The 21,787-nt window shown below is 48.6% G+C and overlaps 3 protein-coding genes and 1 long non-coding RNA gene across 8 annotated transcripts in view; 3 read left to right on the top strand and 1 right to left on the bottom strand.

Annotated features, from left to right (window-relative positions):
- The first annotated feature begins 10 nt into the window (after positions 1-10).
- Positions 11-8,042, top strand: TAP1 (transporter 1, ATP binding cassette subfamily B member). 2 transcript variants are annotated; one of them, XM_023194755.2, is made up of 11 exons: positions 11-788; positions 1,323-1,437; positions 1,586-1,716; positions 2,678-2,883; positions 3,308-3,505; positions 4,061-4,189; positions 4,348-4,536; positions 5,100-5,273; positions 5,517-5,679; positions 5,998-6,134; positions 7,451-8,042. In XM_023194755.2, the coding sequence occupies exons 1-11, from the start codon at positions 11-13 to the stop codon at positions 7,655-7,657; spliced, it is 2,427 nt and encodes an 808-aa protein (XP_023050523.2). In that variant the 3' UTR covers positions 7,658-8,042. The 2 variants fall into 2 exon arrangements, with proteins under 2 accessions (XP_023050523.2, XP_023050524.1); XM_023194756.3 differs by lacking the exon at positions 11-788 and adding an exon at positions 886-1,230 and having other exon boundaries at positions 7,451-7,657.
- On the bottom strand, positions 6,761-9,454 carry LOC111528125. 2 transcript variants are annotated; one of them, XR_002726873.3, is made up of 3 exons: positions 8,971-9,454; positions 8,366-8,668; positions 6,761-7,815 (listed from the first exon to the last, which is right to left on the bottom strand). It is a non-coding gene; the product is annotated as an uncharacterized LOC111528125 (long non-coding RNA). The 2 variants fall into 2 exon arrangements; XR_003307278.2 differs by having other exon boundaries at positions 8,366-8,593; positions 8,971-9,453.
- Positions 8,603-12,813, top strand: PSMB8 (proteasome 20S subunit beta 8). 2 transcript variants are annotated; one of them, XM_023194760.2, is made up of 6 exons: positions 8,603-8,959; positions 10,163-10,310; positions 10,472-10,583; positions 10,992-11,121; positions 11,515-11,719; positions 12,487-12,813. In XM_023194760.2, the coding sequence occupies exons 1-6, from the start codon at positions 8,678-8,680 to the stop codon at positions 12,573-12,575; spliced, it is 966 nt and encodes a 321-aa protein (XP_023050528.2). In that variant the 5' UTR covers positions 8,603-8,677; the 3' UTR covers positions 12,576-12,813. The 2 variants fall into 2 exon arrangements, with proteins under 2 accessions (XP_023050528.2, XP_023050527.2); XM_023194759.3 differs by lacking the exon at positions 8,603-8,959 and adding an exon at positions 9,202-9,401.
- Positions 12,814-14,708: 1,895 nt separating this feature from the next.
- The window catches only part of TAP2 (transporter 2, ATP binding cassette subfamily B member), a 10,617-nt gene continuing 3,538 nt past the window's right edge, over positions 14,709-21,787 (top strand). The window contains exons 1-7 of one of the 2 annotated variants that reach the window (XM_023194752.2): positions 14,709-14,874; positions 15,293-15,789; positions 15,879-15,993; positions 17,755-17,885; positions 18,168-18,373; positions 20,715-20,912; positions 21,078-21,206. In XM_023194752.2, coding sequence (XP_023050520.2) covers positions 15,297-15,789; positions 15,879-15,993; positions 17,755-17,885; positions 18,168-18,373; positions 20,715-20,912; positions 21,078-21,206 — 1,272 coding nt within the window. In that variant the 5' untranslated portion in view covers positions 14,709-14,874; positions 15,293-15,296. The remainder of the gene's footprint in view (positions 14,875-15,292; positions 15,790-15,878; positions 15,994-17,754; positions 17,886-18,167; positions 18,374-20,714; positions 20,913-21,077; positions 21,207-21,787) is intronic. The other variant, XM_023194753.3, reaches the window with a different exon arrangement.

Consider the following 21,787-nt stretch of genomic DNA (forward strand, 5'->3'; position numbering starts at 1 on the left):
TTTCCCCTAAATGGCTGCGCTTCTCGCCAGCGCAGGATCAGACCGTTCCTGGGACTTTTCGAGAGCTCCGCCCTCGCTCCCTCCTCCAGCAGCCAGTAGGGGCGGACTCCGCGGTACCCAGAGTCTCAGGCCCCACCGGAGCACGGAGAGTCCCAGGGCCAGCCGGGACCTGAACGGCGTCGGGGTGCCAATGGCTAGCTCCAGCTGCCCCGCTCCCCGCGGGTGCCGCTGCCTTCCCGGAGCTTCTCTCGCATGGCTGGGGACAGTACTGCTACTTCTCACCGACTGGGTGCTGCTCCGGACCGCGCTGCCCCGCATATTCTCTCTGCTGGTGCCCACCGCGCGGCCGCTGCTCCGGGTCTGGGCGGTGGGCCTGAGCCGCTGGGCCGTGCTCTGGCTGGGGGCCTGCGGGGTCCTCAGGGCAACAGTTGGCTCCAAGAGCGAAAACGCAGGTGCCCAGGGCTGGCTGGCTGCTTTGGAGCCATTAGCTGCGGCACTGGGCTTGGCCCTGCCAGGACTTGCCTTGTTCCGAGAGTTGATCTCGTGGGGAGCTCCAGGGGCCGCGGATAGCACCAGGCTGCTGCACTGGGGAAGTCACCCTAGCGCCTTCGTCGTCAGTTATGCGGCGGCACTGCCTGCAGCAGCTCTGTGGCACAAACTCGGGAGCCTCTGGGTGACCGGCGGTCAGGGCGTCTCTGGAGACCCTGTGCGTCGGCTTCTAGGCTGCCTGGGCTCGGAGATGCGCCGCCTCTCGCTGTTTTTGGTCCTGGTGATCCTCTCCTCTCTTGGTAAGGGGAACGCAGGGCAAGAGGGGAGGACACAAGGGGACCGGGACAGGAATCAAAGGTAATTGTCAGAGGTAGAGTAGCGTGGGTTCTGGGAAATGTGGAGCAGGGGAAGGAATCGTAGCATGGGTCTTGGAACACCACTTCAGTGTAGAAGAAACGGCATTGGACTGGCGGGGACCAGAAGTTCTAGGCTCGATTACTGGCCAGGTCTTGATTCTCTGGGCCACGCCGGAGGAGGGGAAATCCTTTGCTCTGGGGCCAAAGGGCGGGGCATCCTCATCTCTAACAGGAGGCTTTTCTACTTCATGATCTCCAGCCTTCCTAATAAAATCCTGAAAGTTCTGGTAGAGCAACCACAGGGTAGTAAGTTCCAGGGCAGCTTATTTCGGTTCGGGATTGAGACATCAGTGTTTCGTTTCTGCTGATGCCCTCCAGGATAATGGTGAGGGGGAGGAGGCGTGGTGGGACCAGTCTGACTGGAACTGACCTACTTAGACTTAATATTTGTGCGTGACCTGTCTTCTCTTTCTTCAGGGGAGATGGCCATTCCATTCTTTACGGGCCGCATCACTGACTGGATTCTACAAGATGGCTCAGCCGATACCTTCACTCGAAACTTAACTCTCATGTCCATTCTCACCATAGCCAGGTCTGGGAGCTGAAAATGGGGCACCCTGCAAATGAGGGAGTTGGAAATTGGGGCTGCTGTCCAAAATGCACTTATATGGGGATACCTGGACCTTCAGTCTGTTCCCTGAACACACCCTGACCCCCTTTTTTTTCCGGGTTCTTTCTAGTGCAGTGCTGGAGTTCATGGGTGACGGGATCTATAACAACACCATGGGCCACGTGCACAGCCACTTGCAGGGAGAGGTGTTTGGGGCTGTCCTGCGCCAGGAGACAGAGTTTTTCCAACAGAACCAAACAGGTTTCTCCTGAAACTCTTTCATTATACACCATGTACTGTTTATATCCTCATACATCTGCCTTGATCTCCCCCCTCCCTGCTCTCTCTCTCTGTCTTTCTCTCTCTCTGTGTCTCTCTCTCTCTCTCATACACATACACATATTGTTCTTTCTCATTCTTGATATACCCTCTCTCTCTCACACACCCCCCCCCACACACATTGTTCTTTCTCATTCTTGATATACCTCAGGAGCAAAATATTGTCCTCCTTGCCTTAAGAAAAACCTAGAGTTTTCATCTAGCATTTTCTCGTAAATCTATTCCTATGTGTCCTTAGATAGAAACCATAGAATTTCAAACCTGGAAATTTTGAGCTCATAGAGACCAACTGCCTCATCTGACAGAGAAGGAAACTGAGGCCAAGACCCTAAATGCGAAACTGCACAGTTGCATATGGCTAGAGACACACTTGGGGTTAGAACCCTGGTCTCTTGAGTGCTCCAGAGACTTCAGCATGCTTTCTAGCAGCACTAGAAACTGCACAGTTACATATGGCTAGAGACGCACCTGGGGTTAGAACCTTAGTCCCAGTGAGTGCTCCACAGACTTTGGCATGCTTTCTAGCAGCAGCCTCCTCCTCCATCTCTGTTATGTGACCAGTTTAAGCTCTTCCTGCCTGTGTGTATAGCATGGAGCATACAGGTTCTTTAGGGAACAGAAAGCTTTCAGGAAAATGGAAATTCACATGTGCATCAATGACTTTATAATTAAAATGAAGGTCTTGGGTCAGGTCTTTCCTCTTTAACACTTACCCTCCCCGCACTGAGATTTGCAACCTCTGCAGAACCCTAACATTGTTTCCTGCAGCCTCCTTAGAACCTCATGTTGATGCCCTGACCCTGGCACCCTGGCTCATTGTTAGTTCCTCTCATCACTTGGAACCTGTCTGATTCACCTCACTCTTTTCTCCCCAACCCTGCAGGTAACATCACATCTCGGGTAACAGAAGACACTTCCACCCTGAGTGATGCTCTGAGTGAGAATCTGAGCTTATTTCTGTGGTACCTGGTGCGAGGCCTATGTCTCTTGGGGATCATGCTCTGGGGGTCAGTGTCCCTCACCATGGTCACCCTGGTCACCCTGCCTCTGCTTTTCCTTCTGCCCAAGAAGGTGGGAAAATGGTACCAGGTATGTTCATGGAGTTGGCCTGCTCTACACAGACTCTCATCTCCCAGACTTGGCACACTCAGTTCCTCTCACATTGCTTTCAGTCCAACGCCTGGCGCCCTTACTGATTCTCCATCTTCATGGAATGCCCTGTCCCTCTGGTCCATGTTCCCAGGTTGCTCAACATTAATCTTTATACTCTCTGGGTCTTGTTTTCTAGCTTCTGCCCACAATCTGTCTTTAAGAATTCGATCCCCAACCCATTCTGAGTCATTTTCCTCTTCCTTGTATTTCTTTAGTATCTAAGGGGCATAGCTGTGTCTCTTTGTCTTTTCTCCCTTTCCTCTGCCTCTTCTCACCTTTAATTTCCAAATAGGTAACTCAGGTGTTAGTGTCCCTGATGGTTTGCCAACCCGTGTGACATCTCTTGTCCATGTCTCCACAGTTGCTGGCAGTGCAGGTGCAGGAATCTCTGGCAAAGTCCAGCCAGGTGGCCATTGAGGCTCTGTCGGCCATGCCTACAGTTCGAAGCTTTGCCAACGAGGAGGGTGAAGTCCAGAAGTTTAGGGAAAAGCTGCAAGAAATAAAGACACTCAACCAGAAGGAGGCTCTGGCCTATGCAGTCAACTCCTGGACCACTAATGTTAGCACTTAAAGATGAATACCCATTCCCTTGTCCTTAAGATGCCGTAACTCCATTCCCATTCCTATGACCCTGCTCCCACTCCTCCTTTACTGGGAAATGGTTGGAAATACCGGGTTTCACCATGTTAGCCAGGATGGTCTCAATCTCCTGATCCACCGGCTTTGGCCTCCAACAGTTTTGGGATCACCGGCATGAGCCACCATGCCTGGCCAGCTGTTTCCTCATTTTTCAATAATGGAGTGATATAACCTTCTTTATAGGGCTCTTGATGTACTAGCTGACATCACATGAATGAAAGCCTCTTGCGAAGAGTAAAATGCTCCCCAGACAAGGTGATAGTGGTGATGGTGGTGAAGATAACCGTGACTTCCATCATGTGCATTGAGTCAGACTCCATGGGGTCTCTGGGTCATTCTCCTGTCTACCTATTGAGCCTACCGATGTCACTCGGGAGAAGGGGACTTGATACTTCCTTTATGTTAATGACTGTGGTTCTTTTTGTCCCCTCCAGATTTCTCTACCTCAGTCCCTTTTTTTCTGTGGTCTCTATAGATTTCAGGCATGCTGCTGAAGGTGGGAATCCTCTACATCGGTGGGCAGCTGGTGACCAGCGGGGCTGTAAGCAGTGGGAACCTTGTCACATTTGTTCTTTACCAGATGCAGTTCACCGAGGCTGTGGAGGTGAGGTCCTTCCACCTTCACTACCCAGTGTGATTCCTTCCTCTGGCCTAGCACCATCTGTGTGATTTCTTTCCATTCTTTACCCTTCTCACTTCACATAATGCTGGCAAGCAGACTAGATCTCCCACCTCACTTTCACTATTCTTACCTCCCTCTAGGTACTGCTCTCCGTCTACCCCAGAGTACAGAAGGCTGTGGGCTCCTCAGAGAAAATATTTGAGTACCTGGACCGCACCCCTCGCTGCCCACCCAGTGGTCTGTTGACTCCCTTACACTTGGAAGGCCTTGTCCAGTTCCAAGATGTCTCCTTTGCCTACCCAAACCGTCCAGATGTCTTAGTGCTACAGGTACAACCTACCACTCCCTGTGTTCCACTGGCCCCAACTATAATTCTGCTATCCTACATTTTCTTCCTGCCTTCAGCCTGCTTACTGCCAAGCATATATCCTTCCTAACCCTTTAAAGGTAATGGTAAGCATCATCTGTTCCATAAATCTTCCCCAAACTCAAGAACCCAGTTTGGGCTTCCAAAGAGAATGGGAGAAGAGGTTTCAAAGCAAGTGCTCTCACATTCCAAGGAATTGCTGCAGGAAAATCTGTGTCTTCGGTCTTCCATCTTTCCTTCTCCTTTGTAATTTGGAATGTGATTTTTCCATTTCCTGGTGGTATCTGACATCAAGTGTGTGGCATAGTGGTGCTGGGTGTCTGCCCTTGTCTTTGCCACATCTTCTATCACTACTCCTTGGGGAGGCATCACCCAGACAGAGATCTGTGCATGTGGGAGGGTAGGAGTTGCTATATTTCCCTGTTTTTCTTCTGGGGTAAGACATCATGCTATGTAACAAGGCAATAACACTCTCAAGGTTAGAGGCCTTGGTAGCCTCTTATTGTGTGCTTCTCTGGCCTCTAGGGGCTGACATTCACCCTACGCCCTGGCGAGGTGACGGCGCTGGTGGGACCCAATGGGTCTGGGAAGAGCACAGTGGCTGCCCTGCTGCAGAATCTGTACCAGCCCACCGGGGGACAGCTGCTGTTGGATGGGAAGCCACTTCCCCAATATGAGCACCGCTACCTGCACAAGCAGGTATGCAAGAAGGTGGCATGAAGGAAGGCAGGGAGCATCAAATAAGAAGAGCATTCTTACTGAGCACTCTGAAAGGGGAGTTAGGGAATGATAAGAGACCTTGGGTGGAGATGGTGGTGTGGTCAGGAGGGAGGTAGTATGATTTTGTGACATGTTCTCAATAAAGATTTTGAGGCTTCGATCTCCAGATAACCATACTCCCGTGTGCCTTGTTCTGTGACTGTTCATCATATTTCATCTTAGGTGGCTGCAGTGGGACAAGAGCCACAGGTATTTGGAAGAAGTCTTCAAGAAAATATTGCCTATGGCCTGACCCAGAAGCCAACTATGGAGGAAATCACAGCTGCTGCAGTAAAGTCTGGGGCCCATAGTTTCATCTCTGGACTCCCTCGGGGCTACGACACAGGTACTGTCTCCACTCATCTCACCACCCAGCCATCTTTACCTTTGCTGAAACCCCGGTAGTCTTGCCTTTATCCTTCAGTTCCTCCTGACTCGTGGACATCAATTTGAAGTTGTAAGATCGTATTCCTATGGCTTCTTCATCCTGACATCCTCAGGATTCTGTTCACCCTCCCAGAATCTCCCCTATCCAGCTACAACTGTCAGATCTTGGTGTGTGTGAGTGCGTGAATGCAGGAGTGTGTCTGTGTGCATGTGCGTGTGTGTACATGCACGCACACATATGGCTATACAGTTCTCATCTTGGCCCTTTGCTCTGCAGAGGTAGGCGAGGCTGGAAGCCAGCTGTCTGGGGGTCAGCGACAGGCAGTGGCATTGGCCCGAGCATTGATCCGGAAACCATGTGTACTTATCCTGGATGATGCCACCAGTGCCCTGGATGCAAACAACCAGTTAAGGGTAAGGCAGTCATCTTCTTAATGCCTATATCCCACCCAATCTTGCTTCTTTTATACATTTTCCATTAGTTTTACTAACATCATAATTATACAAACCAGTCCTTGCAATTCTCAGTTCCCAAATCCAGTTCCATTGGATGCCTCCCCAAGGAGTAGAGATAGAAGACAAGGCAAAGACAAGACACCTAGAACCAGTTAAAAGAGACTATCTACAAACTACAGACTGAATTTCTTTCTTTCATTTTTTTTTTTTTGTTTGTTTGTTTTTGGACAATATCTCACTGTGTTGTCCAAACTGGAGCGCAGTGGCACAATCTTGGCTCACTGCAGCCTCAACCTCCTGGGCTCAAACAATACTCCCCTCAGCCTCCCGAGTAGTTGGGACTACAGACATACGCCACTATGCCTGGTTGACTTTTGTATTTTTAGTAGAGATGGGGATTCACCATGTTGCCCATGCATGAGTGTGTCTGTGTGCATGTGCGTGTGTGTACATGGCCTTGAATTCCTGAGCTCAGGCAGTCTGCCCACCTCAGCCTCCTAAAGGGCTGGGGTTTTAGGTGTGAGCCCCCAAGCCCAGTCCTGTAGACTGAATTTCTAAAGCGAAACATAATGAAAAGACCATCGTCATAATATTATTAAAAATTTTTTTTTTGTACAGACAGGGTCCCACTATGTTGCCCAGGCTGGCCTTGAACTCCTGGGCTCAAGTGATCTTCCCACCTTGACCTCCCAAAGTGCTAGGATTATAGGCATGAGCCACTGGGCCCAGCCCATCCTAATCATATTAATATTAATTAAGCTAGTCTCTTTACACACAATGTCACTCATTTATTCATTAGGAATCCTTCTGAGCTAGGCATTTATCATCATTCTACAGATGACAAATGGAGGCTAAAAGAGATTGAATAAGCTGCTCATATAGAGGTCATATAGCTTTTGAGTGGTGCAGCCTTGACCCAGATTCGGGTCTGCCTGACTTGAAGGCTCACCTCTTTACTACTAAGTTATATTTCCTTAAAATCTAATATAAAAATTCCAAGTCCATGGGTAGAGAAGAGGACTATTCAATAGTCTTTATTCTTCTGTCATGTGTTTCACTCTAGGACTCTCACTTTTATCCCACTTTCACACCCTTCATTTAAAACAGTTCTTAATGAAACAAAGGGTTTGCAGAGAAGTACTCAGAATGGGAAACTTTGGCGTCCTTAGGGTTGTTGGCAGAGTCAGCAGTGATCCTGTGAGGTCAGTCCCAGCCCTGGAAACACAGGTGTCTCCCTGGGCTCCCAGCTCTGACGGTCCGATGTCTTTCCTCAGGTGGAGCAGCTCCTGTACGAAAGCCCTGAGCGGTACTCTCGCTCAGTGCTTCTCATCACCCAGCACCTCAGCCTGGTGGAGCAGGCTGACCACATCCTCTTTCTGGAAGGAGGCGCTATCCGGGAGGGGGGAACCCACCAGCAGCTCATGGAGAAAAAGGGGTGCTACTGGGCCATGGTACAGGCTCCTGCAGATGCTCCAGAATGAAAGCCTTCTCAGACCTGCGCACTCCATCTCCCTCCCTTTTCTTCTCTCTGTGGTGGAGAACCACAGCTGCAGAGTAGGCAGCTGCCTCTAGGAGGAGTTACTTGAAATTTGCCTTGAGTGTGTTACCTCCTTTCCAAGCTGGTGATAATGCAGACTTCCTGGAGGACAAACACAGGATTTGTAATTCCTTAGTGTAATTCCTTAGTGTAAATTCCTGGTTTAGAGCCAGGGTTGATGCTTTGGTGTGGCCAGTACTCTGAAAACTGAGAAATGTTCACAATGTACAGAAAGATGATCAGCTATTGTCAATAGGTCTGAAGGCGTATGCTGGCCCATAAACACCCTGTAGGTTCTTGATATTTATAATAAAATTGGTGTTTTGTACTGTGGTTTCTTATGTTTCCGGCACACCAAAGTGCAGCGCACTTTTCAGCGCGGGGTGTCTCGTCTTTTATCATCCTCAATGTTTTACCCCCTAAGCGCATCATCTTTTCCCTTAAGCTTTTTAATTCCTATGAGGTCCCTTCCACTTACCCCATCCCCTTACGCCCACCCCCAAGAACGAGCAAGACCCCCGCTACAGGGCCCACCAAGGCACCAGCGGCCGCAGCTCAGAGCCGTGGCCTCTCCAAGGTGGCAGATGGGAGGGGCGCGGCCAGAGCAAGTGCCAGGCGGGAACGGAGGGACTGGGCGCGCCTCACAACTCACCACCTTGCCCGCTTCGGTCCTTCCTGGCTAGCCTGGCTGCGAAGCGGCACCTGGAGGGGAAACCTCAGAACAGTAGGCGGGATTGTCTAGTAAATATCTCCCATTCAGGGAGGTCCAGATCGTGTGACGTCGACAGTTGCTGGGTAGATGAGGCCAACACATGTTGCAAGGAAAGGCGGGATTTAGAGGCGTGGAACTCCGCAGCGCTCCGCCAAGCAAGGAGCAATGCTGGGAAGGGCGGGCAGAAAGGGCACGCTCTTGTGGGTGACTACAGGTTAGGAGACCGTTGAACCGGGAGGGGCCCTAGGATGGATGCCGTGGAAAGATTCAGAGACTGCGCCCTCTCCCTGGCGCCCCCTTCCCCTACACGCGGCGGTTATATTCTGTTGCAGTTGCTCCAGGACCTGTTCCCAAGACTCTGCCCCCTCTCACTTCCGTCCCTCCTGGTTTTGTAAAGTGATGCTCATAGGAACCCCCACCTCGCGTGAAACTACTCCCAGCTCCTGGCTGACTTCCAGTCTTCTGGTTGAGGCTGTGCCTTTAGATGACACGACCCTATCCACGCCTGTTCACAGCAGATGCCCAGGCCTGGAGGTATCTCTTACCGTAACCCATAGCCAAGGGGGCTTTTGAAGGCGCCCGTCGCTTTCTCGCTTTCTTCGGACAACCCTTGACCCATCACCAAATCATGGGGGTTCTCGCGACCCCCATAAAGGGAGAGCAGAGAAGACGGTCCCCAATATGATAGTCCTGGTCCAGGCACTAACTGTCCTTTTCTCGGAAGAGGCAGGGGGATGTGGAAAAGATTCTGGTTCCCTCCCCTTCGATCTGTGGCTTTCGCTTTCACTTCCTCCTCCGAGAACCGATAGATCTCCCGGTGCTGGGCGTCATGGCGCTACTGGATGTATGCGGAGCCCCCCGAGGGCAGCGGCCGGAATGGGCTCTCCCGGTTGCGGGAAGCGGGCATCGCTCGGACCCAGGACACTACAGTTTCTCTTTGCGATCTCCAGAGCTCGCCTTACCCCGGGGAATGCAGGTCCGGGCTGTAGGCGGAACCCTCAGGGATGAGGGAAGGCGGGTGCTGAGGAGTGAAGGGTCGCCTGAGAGGAGGAGGCGAGAGCGGGAGCGCGGGGGACAGGGTGGGGGTCAGCCTTCAGTCCTGGAGAGCGCCAGACCCAAAGAAGAGGCCACGTGGGGATGGGGCCTGAGAGGAGGAAGTGCAAGTTAGGACAAAGAGTTACAGGTGAGGTGGGGGCTCCCAAAGGAAGACAAGATGGCTTTCCTGCCCTTGTCCACACACAAATGGTGTGGCCTTTTTCATGGGGTTATCACATGATATAGGAGCTGTGTGGTGTCTTGGGAAACCTATGAACTTTGCCTGCTGGCCTCGTCTCAGCAACTCACTGTTGCTCGACTTAGAACAAGTCACTTAGTCTAGGTCCCAAGCCCCTCTTCTGTAAAATGAGGATACTGTTACTAAACGGTGTTTTGTGAGGGTCGAATGGTTTATGCAGGGAAGAAACACTTTAAGTCACTCTCAAAGTTTTTTCGTAATGGTAACATGTGCTTGCTTTCATTTCTATTGTGCTGGAAAATGGAAAAGGTTGATACGGCATGCCTCTTCTTTTCCTTCTCCCAAGTCATTTCCTTCTAGAGATTGGTTATGAACTGTTTCATTTATTGATGGTTAGATAATTTCTGCATATCTCCTCACCCTCATACTCTCTAAAACCTTTTCCTGGAGCCTCTTACTACAGAATGTTTCATTGCCTTTCTCTACCTCTTTTCTCTTATCAGCCCACAGAATTCTTCCAGTCTCTGGGTGGGGACGGAGAAAGGAACGTTCAGATTGAGATGGCCCATGGCACCACCACACTTGCCTTCAAGTTCCAGCATGGAGTGATTGTAGCAGTGGATTCTCGGGCCTCAGCTGGGTCCTACATTGGTGAGTCTATACACTCCAGCAGGCTCCAGAATCTGGGAAGCTGGGCTCTCCTTTCTACAGGAGGCCAACTCTGCAGCAAAGTGGAAGTGGATGTTGATTTAGGACACACTGGGGGATCTGTGGGGTCATCCCTTCTCTCCCAAAACTGCATCTTCTTCCAGCTACCTTACGGGTGAACAAGGTGATTGAGATTAACCCTTACCTGCTTGGCACCATGTCTGGCTGTGCAGCAGACTGTCAGTACTGGGAGCGCCTGCTGGCCAAGGAATGCAGGTAAGTGAGGCCTTTCATCTTCCTTTCTTAGTCTAGTGGTTAATCCCTGGATCTCTCAGATCATTGCTCCTTACTTTTGTCCTATGTGGTCCATCTTAGTGCTAATAGCATATTTCACAAAACAGCTTTTTGGTGATAAGAACCTTCTTCCAAATCTCAGCCTGTGCTCCACACATAAGCCAGATAATATGTCAGTTATTTAGCACTGACACATCCACCCTGGTGGGATAATATCATTTACTAGGCTGCCTTTGTATGTTTCAGATACTTTAAATTCCAAATCTTTCTCTCATCTTTAGATCCTACAAAATAATTCCTTTCCAATGCTTATCTCTTCAATCATTTCCTGTCTCATCAAGTTGGAAACAGCTAACCTCCCTTCCCTCACTCCACTTTGTCCTCACCCAGGCTGTACTATCTGAGAAATGGAGATCGTATTTCAGTGTCAGCAGCCTCTAAGCTGCTGTCCAACATGATGTGCCAGTACCGGGGCATGGGCCTCTCTATGGGCAGTATGATCTGCGGCTGGGATAAGAAGGTGGGTGCTCTCCATTCTCCATGTTCCCCCACCATGGCCCCCATGGATGACATATGTGTTTCCCATCATATGCTCCTACTCCCTCCCTGACAAGATGCATGGCATGTAGAGTGCTTGGTTATAGAACTGTTCCAGTATATCCATGGACTATTTATTGACCCAGATATGAACCATTGCGTGAGTTTTGTAAGCTTGTCCCTTTTGTTAAATCGTTGATTTCAAGTTTTTCTTTTTTATTTCTAAAGTTCTATGACTTTACCAGAGTGATTTCCTAATTCCAGTGTTCTTGTGGTAATATTAATCCTTTTGTTCACTTTTTATGACTCACATTTGAACCTCCATATTACCAACATCTTCCTCTCCAATTTCAGCCTGAAATCTTTCATCTTACAGGGTCCTGGACTCTACTACGTGGATGAACAGGGGACTCGGCTCTCAGGAAATATGTTCTCCACTGGTAGTGGGAACACTTATGCCTACGGGGTCATGGACAGTGGCTATCGGCCTAATCTTAGCCCTGAAGAGGCCTATGACCTTGGCCGCAGGGCGATTGCTCATGCCACTCACAGAGACAGCTATTCTGGAGGCGTTGTCAATAGTAAGAGACCAATGCTCCCACCGTCATGTCTGGGAGGAATCAGCGGGCGGTTGGGGGTGATTTAAGATTGAGAAACCAGCCTGGCCAAGATGAAACCCCATCTCTACTAAAAATACAAAAATAGCCGGGCGCAGTGGCTCAAGCCTGTAATCCTAGCACTTTGGGAGGCCGAGACGGGCGGATCACGAGGTCAGGAGATCGAGATCATCCTGGCTAACCCGGTGAAACCGTCTCTACTAAAAAATACAAAAAACTAGCCGAGTGAGGCGGCGAGCACCTGTAGTCTCAGCTACTTGGGAGGCTGAGGCAGGAGAATGGCGTAAACCCGGGAGGCCCCCCCTGCCTGGGCGACAAAGCGAGACTCCGTCTCAAAAAAAAAAAACAAAAAAACAAAAAACAAAAAACAAAAATTAGCTGGACATGGTGATGAGTGCCTGTAGTCCCAGCTACTTGGGAGGCTGAGGCAGGAGAATCACTTGAATCTGGGAGGTGGAACTTGGCAGTGAGCCATGATCATGCCATTGCACTCTGGTCTGGGCCACAGAGCGAGACTCTGTCTCGAAAGAAAAAAAAAAAAAGATTGAAAGACTTAAAGGAGGGAGAGTGGTAGGAAGGAAATTTTCAGAGTCAGAAGAAGGGCATTAAAGGCCCAGTCATATGGTTTTAAGCCTGCGCACGTGTCTTGTTGCTGCCTTCAACGTAACATCAGAGACAGGAACTTGCTGAGCTGAAAGGTGACTCCGAGTTCTTTTCTCATTTGTCCACAGTGTACCACATGAAGGAAGATGGTTGGGTAAAAGTAGAAAGTACAGATGTCAGTGACCTGCTGCACCAGTACCGGGAAGCCAACCAGTAATGGTGGTGGTGGCAGCTGGGCAGGTCTCCTCTGGGAGGACTTGGCCGACTCAGGGACCTGAGCCACGTTAAGTCCCAGAAGAAGAGGCCTAGCCTGAGCCAAAGAGAGAGTACGGGCTCAGCGGCCAGAGGAGGCTGGTGAAGTGCATCTTCTGCGTGTTCTCTATTTGAACAAGCATTTCCCCCAGGGAAGCTTCTGGGTGCCCCACTGAGTAGAATAAAGAAAAACGGTTATAAATGTCTCTTGTGGCTGAATGGGGTTGGGGCTGTGGTTGTTGGGTGGGGCAGGAAATAAAGAGACACTTTTTCTGGAGAAGAGACTCAGACCCCTATCTAAGAAATGTGGCCTTACCACATATTTCTTCCTGGGGTTTCCTTCCACACTTGTCTCTCCAAGACCTCAGGAAGGCTGCTCATTGTTGTCCATAGACATTTATTTGCAATTTCACATAGGTTAGGGTCCTTTTCATAGAGGGACACCTGGGGACTCCTGTGTGCTCCATTGTTAATGGTTTGAGGAACAGGGAGGAGGGCACCTAGGATAACTGTTTTTGACTTTACAGAGTGGGATGAAAAAGCTTCCACTTCACCTTAATACGGCAATCATATAAACACCATACCATTTACCCCAAATAACACTTTGGAGATATTGGATATTGAATATAAAGACAGACATTAGGGGTCCAATTTCATGATGTGTCATGCTGAATTGCAAGATGACAGGACTATAATTCTAGAGGAAGAGATCAGGGGGACTCCCCTAAGTGAGGAGTGCAGGGAAAATGTAAAACACCCAGGTTAGAAGAAAAAGACACACATCATGAGATTTTCGGAATCATGCTGGAACTATGGACCGTGTCACTTTCCAGAGAATAAAGGAAACAAATGCTTGAAAGTAGGAGCATGAGCTTGAGTATGGAACTTTTTGTATTAGAGAGAGATACTTAAAATTCCAGAATGAATAGAGTTGTAAAAACTTTAGCGAGCCCCTACTTAAAATCCCTCCTCCCCACCACCACTGTTTTAAACTTTAAGTGACTCCTTGGTAGTCACACAGATAACATTTCAAAACGGTGATTTGGAATCCAAGTGACCCTTCCTTTGGGGATTTTGTTTGTTTGTTTTAGTTTGGGAGGTGGTTTCAATCTGAAGAGTCCTTTCTGGAATAAACGAATCTTTCTGTTGCATAGGTAGGCTCTGGGTCAGGAAGGATATTTAGAAACCTGATTACTGTTCTAAACAGTGTTAAAATAGAACAAGAACCAAAGCCCAGTACCGTGCATTTCCCTCATAGGCTGAAGGCGCGCCCAGCATAATTTGGAATACAGGCTTAGAGGCATCTGAGCACCAGCCAGCTCAAGGTGCTCTGCTGAGAAGGACGGATAAAGAGGACGGATGAAGAGGTCAGGGCCTCCTAAATTCAAAATCTGTACGTGAAAATCCCCTTTGGCCTGGTGAGATTGGTTGGAACCTTCTATTTAGGAGATCCCGGCATACTTTTTCGCTCGCCTAAAACTGGAGCTTGCATGGAACAGAGCACTTTTTTTTTTTTTTTTAGACAAAGTCTCACTCTTGTCGCCCAGGCTGGAGTGCAGTGACCTGATCTCGGCTCACTGAAACCTCTGTCTCCTGAGTTCAAGCGATTCTCCTGCCTCAGCCTCCCGAGTAGCTGGGATTACAGGCGTCTGCCAACCACGCCCTGGCTAATTTTTGTATTTTTAGTAGAGACAGGGTTTCACCATGTTGGCCAGGCTGGTCTCGAACTCCTGACCTTGGGCGATCCGCCCACCTCGGCCTCCCAAAGTGCTGTGATTACAGGCGTGAGCCACCGCAAGAGGGCACTTCTTAACAGTAAGTTCAGAGCTTGAAGTAGTAACTTTGAGAAAATTTAATGATTCTCCAATTACAAAGCATTCTTCAATTACAAAGCAAGGACAACAGATAAAGTTGTCCTTGAGACAACTGTATTTTACTTAATGATACAGAAACATTTTTGCAGTTTTATATCCCAGAGTAACCATCACTAAGGGTGAGTGAGACTCATTGAGGCCTGTGCCTTGCGAACCAGAGTTCGGCCTCCCGTTCCGCTGTCTGCGGGTCTCGCGCGCCCCCTCCCGGCGGCCCAGCCCAGAATGAAGACCTTGGCTGCGGAAGCGAAAGCGAAAGCTGCTCGAGCCCTGATGCCCGCCCTGGCTGAGCGTAGCTGGCTGACGAGAGCCGGTAGCGAAGTTGGGAGAGGCGGAGCGGACCTCAGCGCTGAAGCTGAAGACCCCGGAGCTGCAGTCTCCCCGGCGCGGCTGGTGAGTTGGTGCGGAGGGACCACACCCTGCTGGAGCGCCAATAGGGACGCAGCCCAAGTGACTACCCACTCTACGCTCCAGCTTCCCAGTCCCTCTGCACCCGGCGATAGGAGGGAGCGGAGTCCGGACCGCTTAGCTCGCCGCGGCAGGCGGGGGTGGGGGTGGGGGTCCGGGGAATTTTTTTTTTTTTAAGCACGAGGCTCCTGATGGTCATGCTTCCGGCTCCCCAGGCAGGCGGAAAGCTGTCTGTTGTAGGAGGGGTGTACGGATGAGCACCGGTTACTCAGGAGAGCTCTCAGGGTCGAATAGGATAAAATGAGAAGCCGATGGACCGGTTGGGCGAAGCCAGGCGGGTAGGAGGGCAGGGACAAGGACTGGGACTCCACCCCCATAATTACTCATCTCGTATCCTTGACAGAGCCATGCCGCTCCCCGACCTGAGACCCTGGACCTTCCTGCTGCTGGTGGACGCGGCTTTACTGTGGCTGCTTCAGGGCCCTCTGGGGACTTTGCTTCCTCAAGGGCTGCCAGGACTATGGCTGGAGGGGACCCTGCGGCTGGGAGGGCTGTGGGGGCTGCTAAAGCTAAGAGGGCTGCTGGGATTTGTGGGGACACTGCTGCCCCCTCTCTGTCTGGCCACCCCCCTGACTGTCTCCCTGAGAGCCCTGGTCGCGGGGGCCTCACATGCTCCCCCAGCCAGAGTCGCTTCAGCCTCTTGGAGCTGGCTGCTGGTGGGGTACGGGGCCGCGGGGCTCAGCTGGTCACTGTGGGCTGTTCTGAGCCCTCCTGGAGCCCAGGAGAAGGAGCAGGACCAGGTGAACAACAAAGTCTTGATGTGGAGGCTGCTGAAGCTCTCCAGGCCGGACCTGCCTCTCCTCGTTGCCGCCTTCTTCTTCCTTGTCCTTGCTGTCTTAGGTGAGTCAGGAGAGGACGTTGTGAGTTGGAGGTGGAAAAAGGGCCTGGGCACCAGTACATTCATGTGTTATTTTTCATGCCTCTCTCAGGTGAGACATTAATCCCTCACTATTCTGGTCGTGTGATTGACATCCTGGGAGGTGATTTTGACCCCCAAGCCTTTGCCAGTGCCATCTTCTTCATGTGCCTCTTCTCCTTTGGCAGGTAGGTGATGGGCAGCTGGGTCCATTTGCTAGCCCCAGATCTTTACAGGGGTCTTCACTTCCCTAACTCTATTTCTAGGCCCTTTCAGGCGCAAAGCACAAAAATATTCAAACTAAAATATGGCAAATGTAGTCACCATTCTGTTTCATCTATCCATTCATTTCTTCCTTCATTCGTATTCATCCTATCTCTTCAGAGTTTATCTGATCTTATTATAGGTACAAGTTATGAGTGAAGGTAGTACAAAAGGAATTGAAGTCTCAGATGGAATGTCTCTCAGTTGTCTCTCAACATTCCTAGGCCCATGAAATTCCATTTCTTTCTGCCTCCTACTGCTAAGTCTGTCTCCAAAGTATGTCTCCAGGGTCACTCTCTCCTCAGGACGGGCATGCTTCTCCCTCTCACTCTTCTTTCCCAACTTACCTTGCCAGTCCCTGAAGATCTTACTCTGAGGCTTATCACCTTTCTTTCCAGAATCATTACTCTTTTCCCTTCACTTGCTTTCCCTTCTCTTTCTAGACATACTCAAACAAACAAACTGTTTGATAAGGCTTGGACTGGGATGAGGTGAGGGAGACACCTGGGGTGCAAAGTTTAAGGAGGTGTGCACTCACCTTACCCAAATCCCAGCCGGCCTGGTTGTCTCCATTTTCATGGTCATACTTAATTTAGAATACCCTCCAAAACCATTTCTTCATTGTGCCTTCATTCCATCCTGGCTGCTTTCTGCTGAAACTGCAGTCATGCACTGCATAATGATGTTTAGGTCAATGATGGGCCACATATAAGATGGTGGACCCACAAGATTATAATACCATATTTTTACTGTACCTTTTCTATGTTTAGATACACAAATACTTACTTCTGTGTTACAGTCACCCACAGTGTTAGGTGCAGTCATATATTGTACAGATTTGTTGTCTAGGAGGAATAGGCTAAACTACATGGCCTAGGTGTGCAGTAGGCTATGACATCTAGGTTTGTGTAAGTACATTCCACGATGCTCACACAACGATGAAACTATCTAATGACACATTTCTCAGAATGCATCCCTTTCATTAAAGTCCAAACCCTCATTATATCGTGTCTGACTATTCCAAATGCCTCTTCAATATGGTAACTAAATTTGTGTTAGAAACATATATGTTGTAAAATACCTGCTTTTATGCTTTTATATTTTTTCCTCTGAGTTTTACTGTAGACATGTAGTTGGTCTAAGAGGAATTCTCCAAGCTGAAGGATGAAAGATGGGAACCACATGACTCGGGCTCCAGAGAATGGTGGGGGCAGGGAGTTTATTACTGCAGTTCCCATGATGAAGTATCTATGATGACAGAGAAGGGCTTTGGGTATGGGGCAGGAAGGAGACGAAGGCAGAGGAGACGCACAGAGGGACAAGCCTGAGGGAGGCCAGGACAGAAACAAGCACTGGGATACTTGTTTTCACAATATGTTTTCCCTTCTATTGTAGCCTTCTATTGTTTCTAGTACAGAGTGCACTCCGTAAATACTTGTGAATTTGTACATGTTATGATTTTGGTCTCACATCTAGCTCACCATGTCTCCCCTTTCTTCTTCCTCTGTGTATTCCTTGCCTCTTGTCTCTCTGTGTGTCTGTCTCTCATTTCTTTCTCTTTTGCCTCTCCTGGCATGCTTTCCCCCGACTTTGTGCTTCTCTGCACTCCTGCCTTGCTCCTCTGTTTCACCCGCTGGCTTGCTCCTTCTCTGCATCTCCCTCCCCACTCATCTCCTACCCCGCAGCTCACTGTCTGCAGGCTGCCGAGGAGGCTGCTTCACCTACACCATGTCTAGAATCAACTTGCGGATCCGGGAGCAGCTTTTCTCCTCCCTGCTGCGCCAGGACCTCGGTTTCTTCCAGGAGGCTAAGACAGGTGGGACCTGGAGTCCAGGTCTGGGATTCCCATGGACATCCCTTGCCCCTCAGTGATCTTCCATCCACAGCTTCTCCTCCTGCCTTCACCCGTATGCCAGGACCTGGGGATGCTTTTCTCTCATTTGGGACAGGGGGAGAAGCAGCCTCCACTGTCCCTCTGCAAGTGAACGAGGATGTTCAGAGGAGGGGGCTGTGTCAGAGGGAACGGTTAGGAGGGAGTTTCTGGGGGCCCTGCAGTACACATGGTTTCCTCTTTCCTCACCTGCTCTGTCCTTCTTAGGGGAGCTGAACTCACGGCTGAGCTCGGATACCACCCTGATGAGTAACTGGCTTCCTTTAAATGCCAATGTGCTCTTGCGAAGCCTGGTGAAAGTGGTGGGGCTGTATGGCTTCATGCTCAGCATATCGCCTCGACTCACCCTCCTTTCTCTGCTGGACGTGCCCTTCACAATAGCAGCCGAGAAGGTGTACAACACCCGCCATCAGGTGAGTGTGCATGTAAGGGAAACCCAAAGGGAGAATAAAAGTGACAGGTGAGGAGGCTTCCACATTTGTGGCTAGAGGATCTCCTAGAGAGAGATGTTCTCTTCTCAGCCCTTAGGGGAGAAGGTGTATTGTATGTATATACCACATTTTGCTTGTCCAGCCATCCAACAATGGATATTTGAGTTCAGAAGGTTCATGATTCTCCAGAACTGTAAACAAAAATGTAAAGTGTGTGTGAGGGTGTGGGGGAGGGAATAGGGAGGGGAGATGATAGGAGATGATAACTTTTCATTAGCTTCTTAAAGGAGTCTGTACATCTCCCGCCCCCACTGCGAAGATTAAAAATGATTTCTTGGAGGCTTTTAGGCAGGGAGATTTTCCCTTTAAAATCAGCAGAAGAAGTCTGGATGAAGCATAGGGAAAGGAGGCGTCATCAGGAAGTCCTGAGTCTGAATGTCAGCTCCACCTTCTCTTTTTCTCTTATATTGTGGTAAAACATACATAATATAAAATTTACCATTTTAACCATTTGAAGTGTACAGTGCAGTGACATTTAGGAAACCCACATTGTTATTGGGCAACCATTGTCACCATCCATCTCCAGAACTTTTTTCATCTTCCTAAAATGAAACTCTGTACCCACTAAACAGTAACTGCCTACTACCCCCAACCCCTGGCCCCTGGCAACCTCCATTGTACCTTCTGTCTCCGTGAATTTGATGACTCCAGATACTATACGTAACTGGAACCATACAGTATTTGTCTTTTTGTGACTGGCGTATTTTACTTAGCATAATGTCTTCAGGCCTCATCCCTATTGTAGCACGCATTAGAATTTCCTCCCTTTTAAGGCTGCATAATATTCTGTTGTGTGCATATGTCACATTTTGATTATCCATCTGTCAATGGACACTTGCATTTTTTCCACCTTTTGGCTATTGTGAATTATGCTGCTGTGGACATGAGTGTACAAATACTTGTTTGATACCTTGCTTTTGGTTCTTTTGGCTATATACTTAGAAGTGGAGTTGCTGGATCATATGGTAATTCTATTTTAACATTTTTGAGGAACCATGTATTAGTCCATTTTTAGGCTGCTGATAAAGACACACCCAAGATTGGGCAATTTACAAAAGAAAGAGATTTATTGAACTTACAGTTCCGCGTGGCTGAGAAGACCTCACAGTCATGGCGGAAGGTGAAAGACACATTTCACACGGCAGCAGACAAGAGAAAAGAGAGCTTGTGCAGGGGAACTCCCCTTCTTAACACCACCATATCTCGTGAGACTTATTCATTATCACAAGAACAGCATGGGAAAGACTTGCTCCCATGATTGAATTACCTCCTATCCAGTCCCTCCCACGACACATGGGAATTCAAGATGAGATTTGGGTAGGGACACAGCCACACCGTATCAAAGCACCACACAGTTTTCCATAGCGGAGGCAACTATTTTAAATTCCCACCAGTGGTGCATAAGGTTTCTAGTTTCTCCACATCCTCATCAACACTCATTACTTTTTATTGTCTTTTTTTTTTTTCTGATAGCCATCCTAATGGTGGTGATTAGGTGATTAGGATTATCTCATTGTGTTTTTTATTTGCATTTCCCTAATGATTAGTAAATGTTGAGCATCTTTTCCTGTGCTTTTTAGCCATTTATGTATCTTTTTTGAAAGAATGTAAGTTCTTTGCCCATTTTTTGTTTTTTTTTTTGAGTTGTGGGAGTTCACTAAATATTTTGCATATTAATTTCTTATCAGATATATGATTCACAAATATTTTCTTGCATTTATGGTTGCTTTTTCACTCTGTCAATAAGAATTCTTTGATGCACGAGCGTTTTAGATTCTGATGAAGTCTGATTTATCTATTTTTTGTTGTCTGTGCTTTTGGTGTCATGTCCAAGAAATCATTGCCAGATCTAGTGGGATGAGGCTCTTCTACATTTTCCTAGGAGTTTTATAGTGTTAGCTCTTATGTTGAGGCCTCTGATCCATTTGGAATTACATCTCCACCTTTCTTAACTATCTGTGGCTCCTTGGGAAAACTACGCTTCCTTCCTGATTCAGACACTGGGGATGGGAGAATTACCTCAAATGAAGGTTAAAAAAAAATTGCATATATCTCCTATACTACCTAACACTGAGAGCTCGATAATATTTTGTTCCCTCGCTCCTTCACTCTTACTCCTTCTGGAAAGACGAGTAAGGAAGAAGGAAAGAAACAGTTTGGTATTTTTAGGTAGACTAGGGAGCATCGCATAGGCTGGAATAAGATGTGGGGTCCTGCTCTCTCTGCCACATCAGCCCCGGTGTTTGCTGACCCTCTTTTCCAGGCAGTGCTTCGGGAGATCCAGGATGCAGTGGCCAGGGCAGGGCAGGTGGTGCGGGAGGCTGTTGGAGGGTTGCAGACCGTTCGCAGTTTTGGGGCTGAGGAGCATGAAGTCTGTCGCTATAAAGAGGCCCTTGAACAATGCCGGCAGCTGTATTGGCGGAGAGACCTGGAACGTGCCTTGTACCTACTCGTAAGGAGGGTAAGATAGCAGAGTGGTTGTGAAAGGAGCCCAGGAAAAGGGGAGGGAAAGGGAAAGGGAAACTACAGCTGGTTCTGGGGGCCTTTGCAGGTCAGTCTCATAGAGGCAGAGAGGGGGAAAGAATGGGAAGATTCCCAGCCTCATCTCTTTCTTCTCCTCTCCCAGGTGCTGCACTTGGGGGTGCAGGTGCTGATGCTGAGCTGTGGGCTGCAGCAGATGCAGGATGGGGAGCTCACCCAGGGCAGCCTGCTTTCCTTTATGATCTACCAGGAAAGCGTGGGGAGCTATGTGCAAGTGAGTGAGAAGCCAAGCCCGCTCTCCTTTTTTCCCTTTCTTTTTCTTTGTGGCCTTCTGGGCCTTGGGCTTTATTTGTTCCTTTTAACAATACAATACAAAACCAAAACTCCCAAGTAATTTTGCTATGGAGAATTTTAAACATATGCCAAAAATGAGACAAAATACTTTTACAAATTCACATGTATACATCCTGTGCTTTAACAATGATCAGCTCATGCCCAATCTTGTTTGATCTGTATCCCCAGCCACTTCCCCCACCCATATGATTCTGAAGCAAATCCAAGATATTATATAGTTTCATCTGTAAATATTTTGGTATGTTTCTTAAAAATATAAACATCTTTAAAAGTATATAACAACAAAGCCATTATGACACCAAAAAATTAACAATAGTTCTTAAAATTTATCAAATACAGTCAGTTGTCAAATTTTCACTTGTGCTATCCATGTAATATATGTGTATGAGTGTGTTTATTGTACTTTGCTTGAATCAGGATCCAAAAACGGCCACATATTGTGATTGGTTGATACATCTTTTAAGTCTATCTATCTATCTATGTGTCTGTCTAAGTCTGTCT

This window comes from Piliocolobus tephrosceles, chromosome 5 (assembly GCF_002776525.5).
Source record: "Piliocolobus tephrosceles isolate RC106 chromosome 5, ASM277652v3, whole genome shotgun sequence".
Taxonomy (NCBI): Eukaryota; Metazoa; Chordata; class Mammalia; order Primates; family Cercopithecidae; genus Piliocolobus; species Piliocolobus tephrosceles.

Coding starts and splice junctions, on each gene's coding strand:
- PSMB8 (XM_023194760.2), top strand. CDS start 8,678: ATGCCGTGGAAAGATTCAGAGACTGCGCCCTCTCCCTGGCGCCCCCTT. Junction 10,311..10,471: donor CTCAGCTGGGTCCTACATTG/GTGAGTCTATAC, acceptor ATCTTCTTCCAG/CTACCTTACGGGTGAACAAG. Junction 11,720..12,486: donor TTCTGGAGGCGTTGTCAATA/GTAAGAGACCAA, acceptor ATTTGTCCACAG/TGTACCACATGAAGGAAGAT.
- TAP1 (XM_023194755.2), top strand. CDS start 11: ATGGCTGCGCTTCTCGCCAGCGCAGGATCAGACCGTTCCTGGGACTTT. Junction 5,274..5,516: donor ACCGCTACCTGCACAAGCAG/GTATGCAAGAAG, acceptor ATTTCATCTTAG/GTGGCTGCAGTGGGACAAGA. Junction 5,680..5,997: donor CCCTCGGGGCTACGACACAG/GTACTGTCTCCA, acceptor TTTGCTCTGCAG/AGGTAGGCGAGGCTGGAAGC.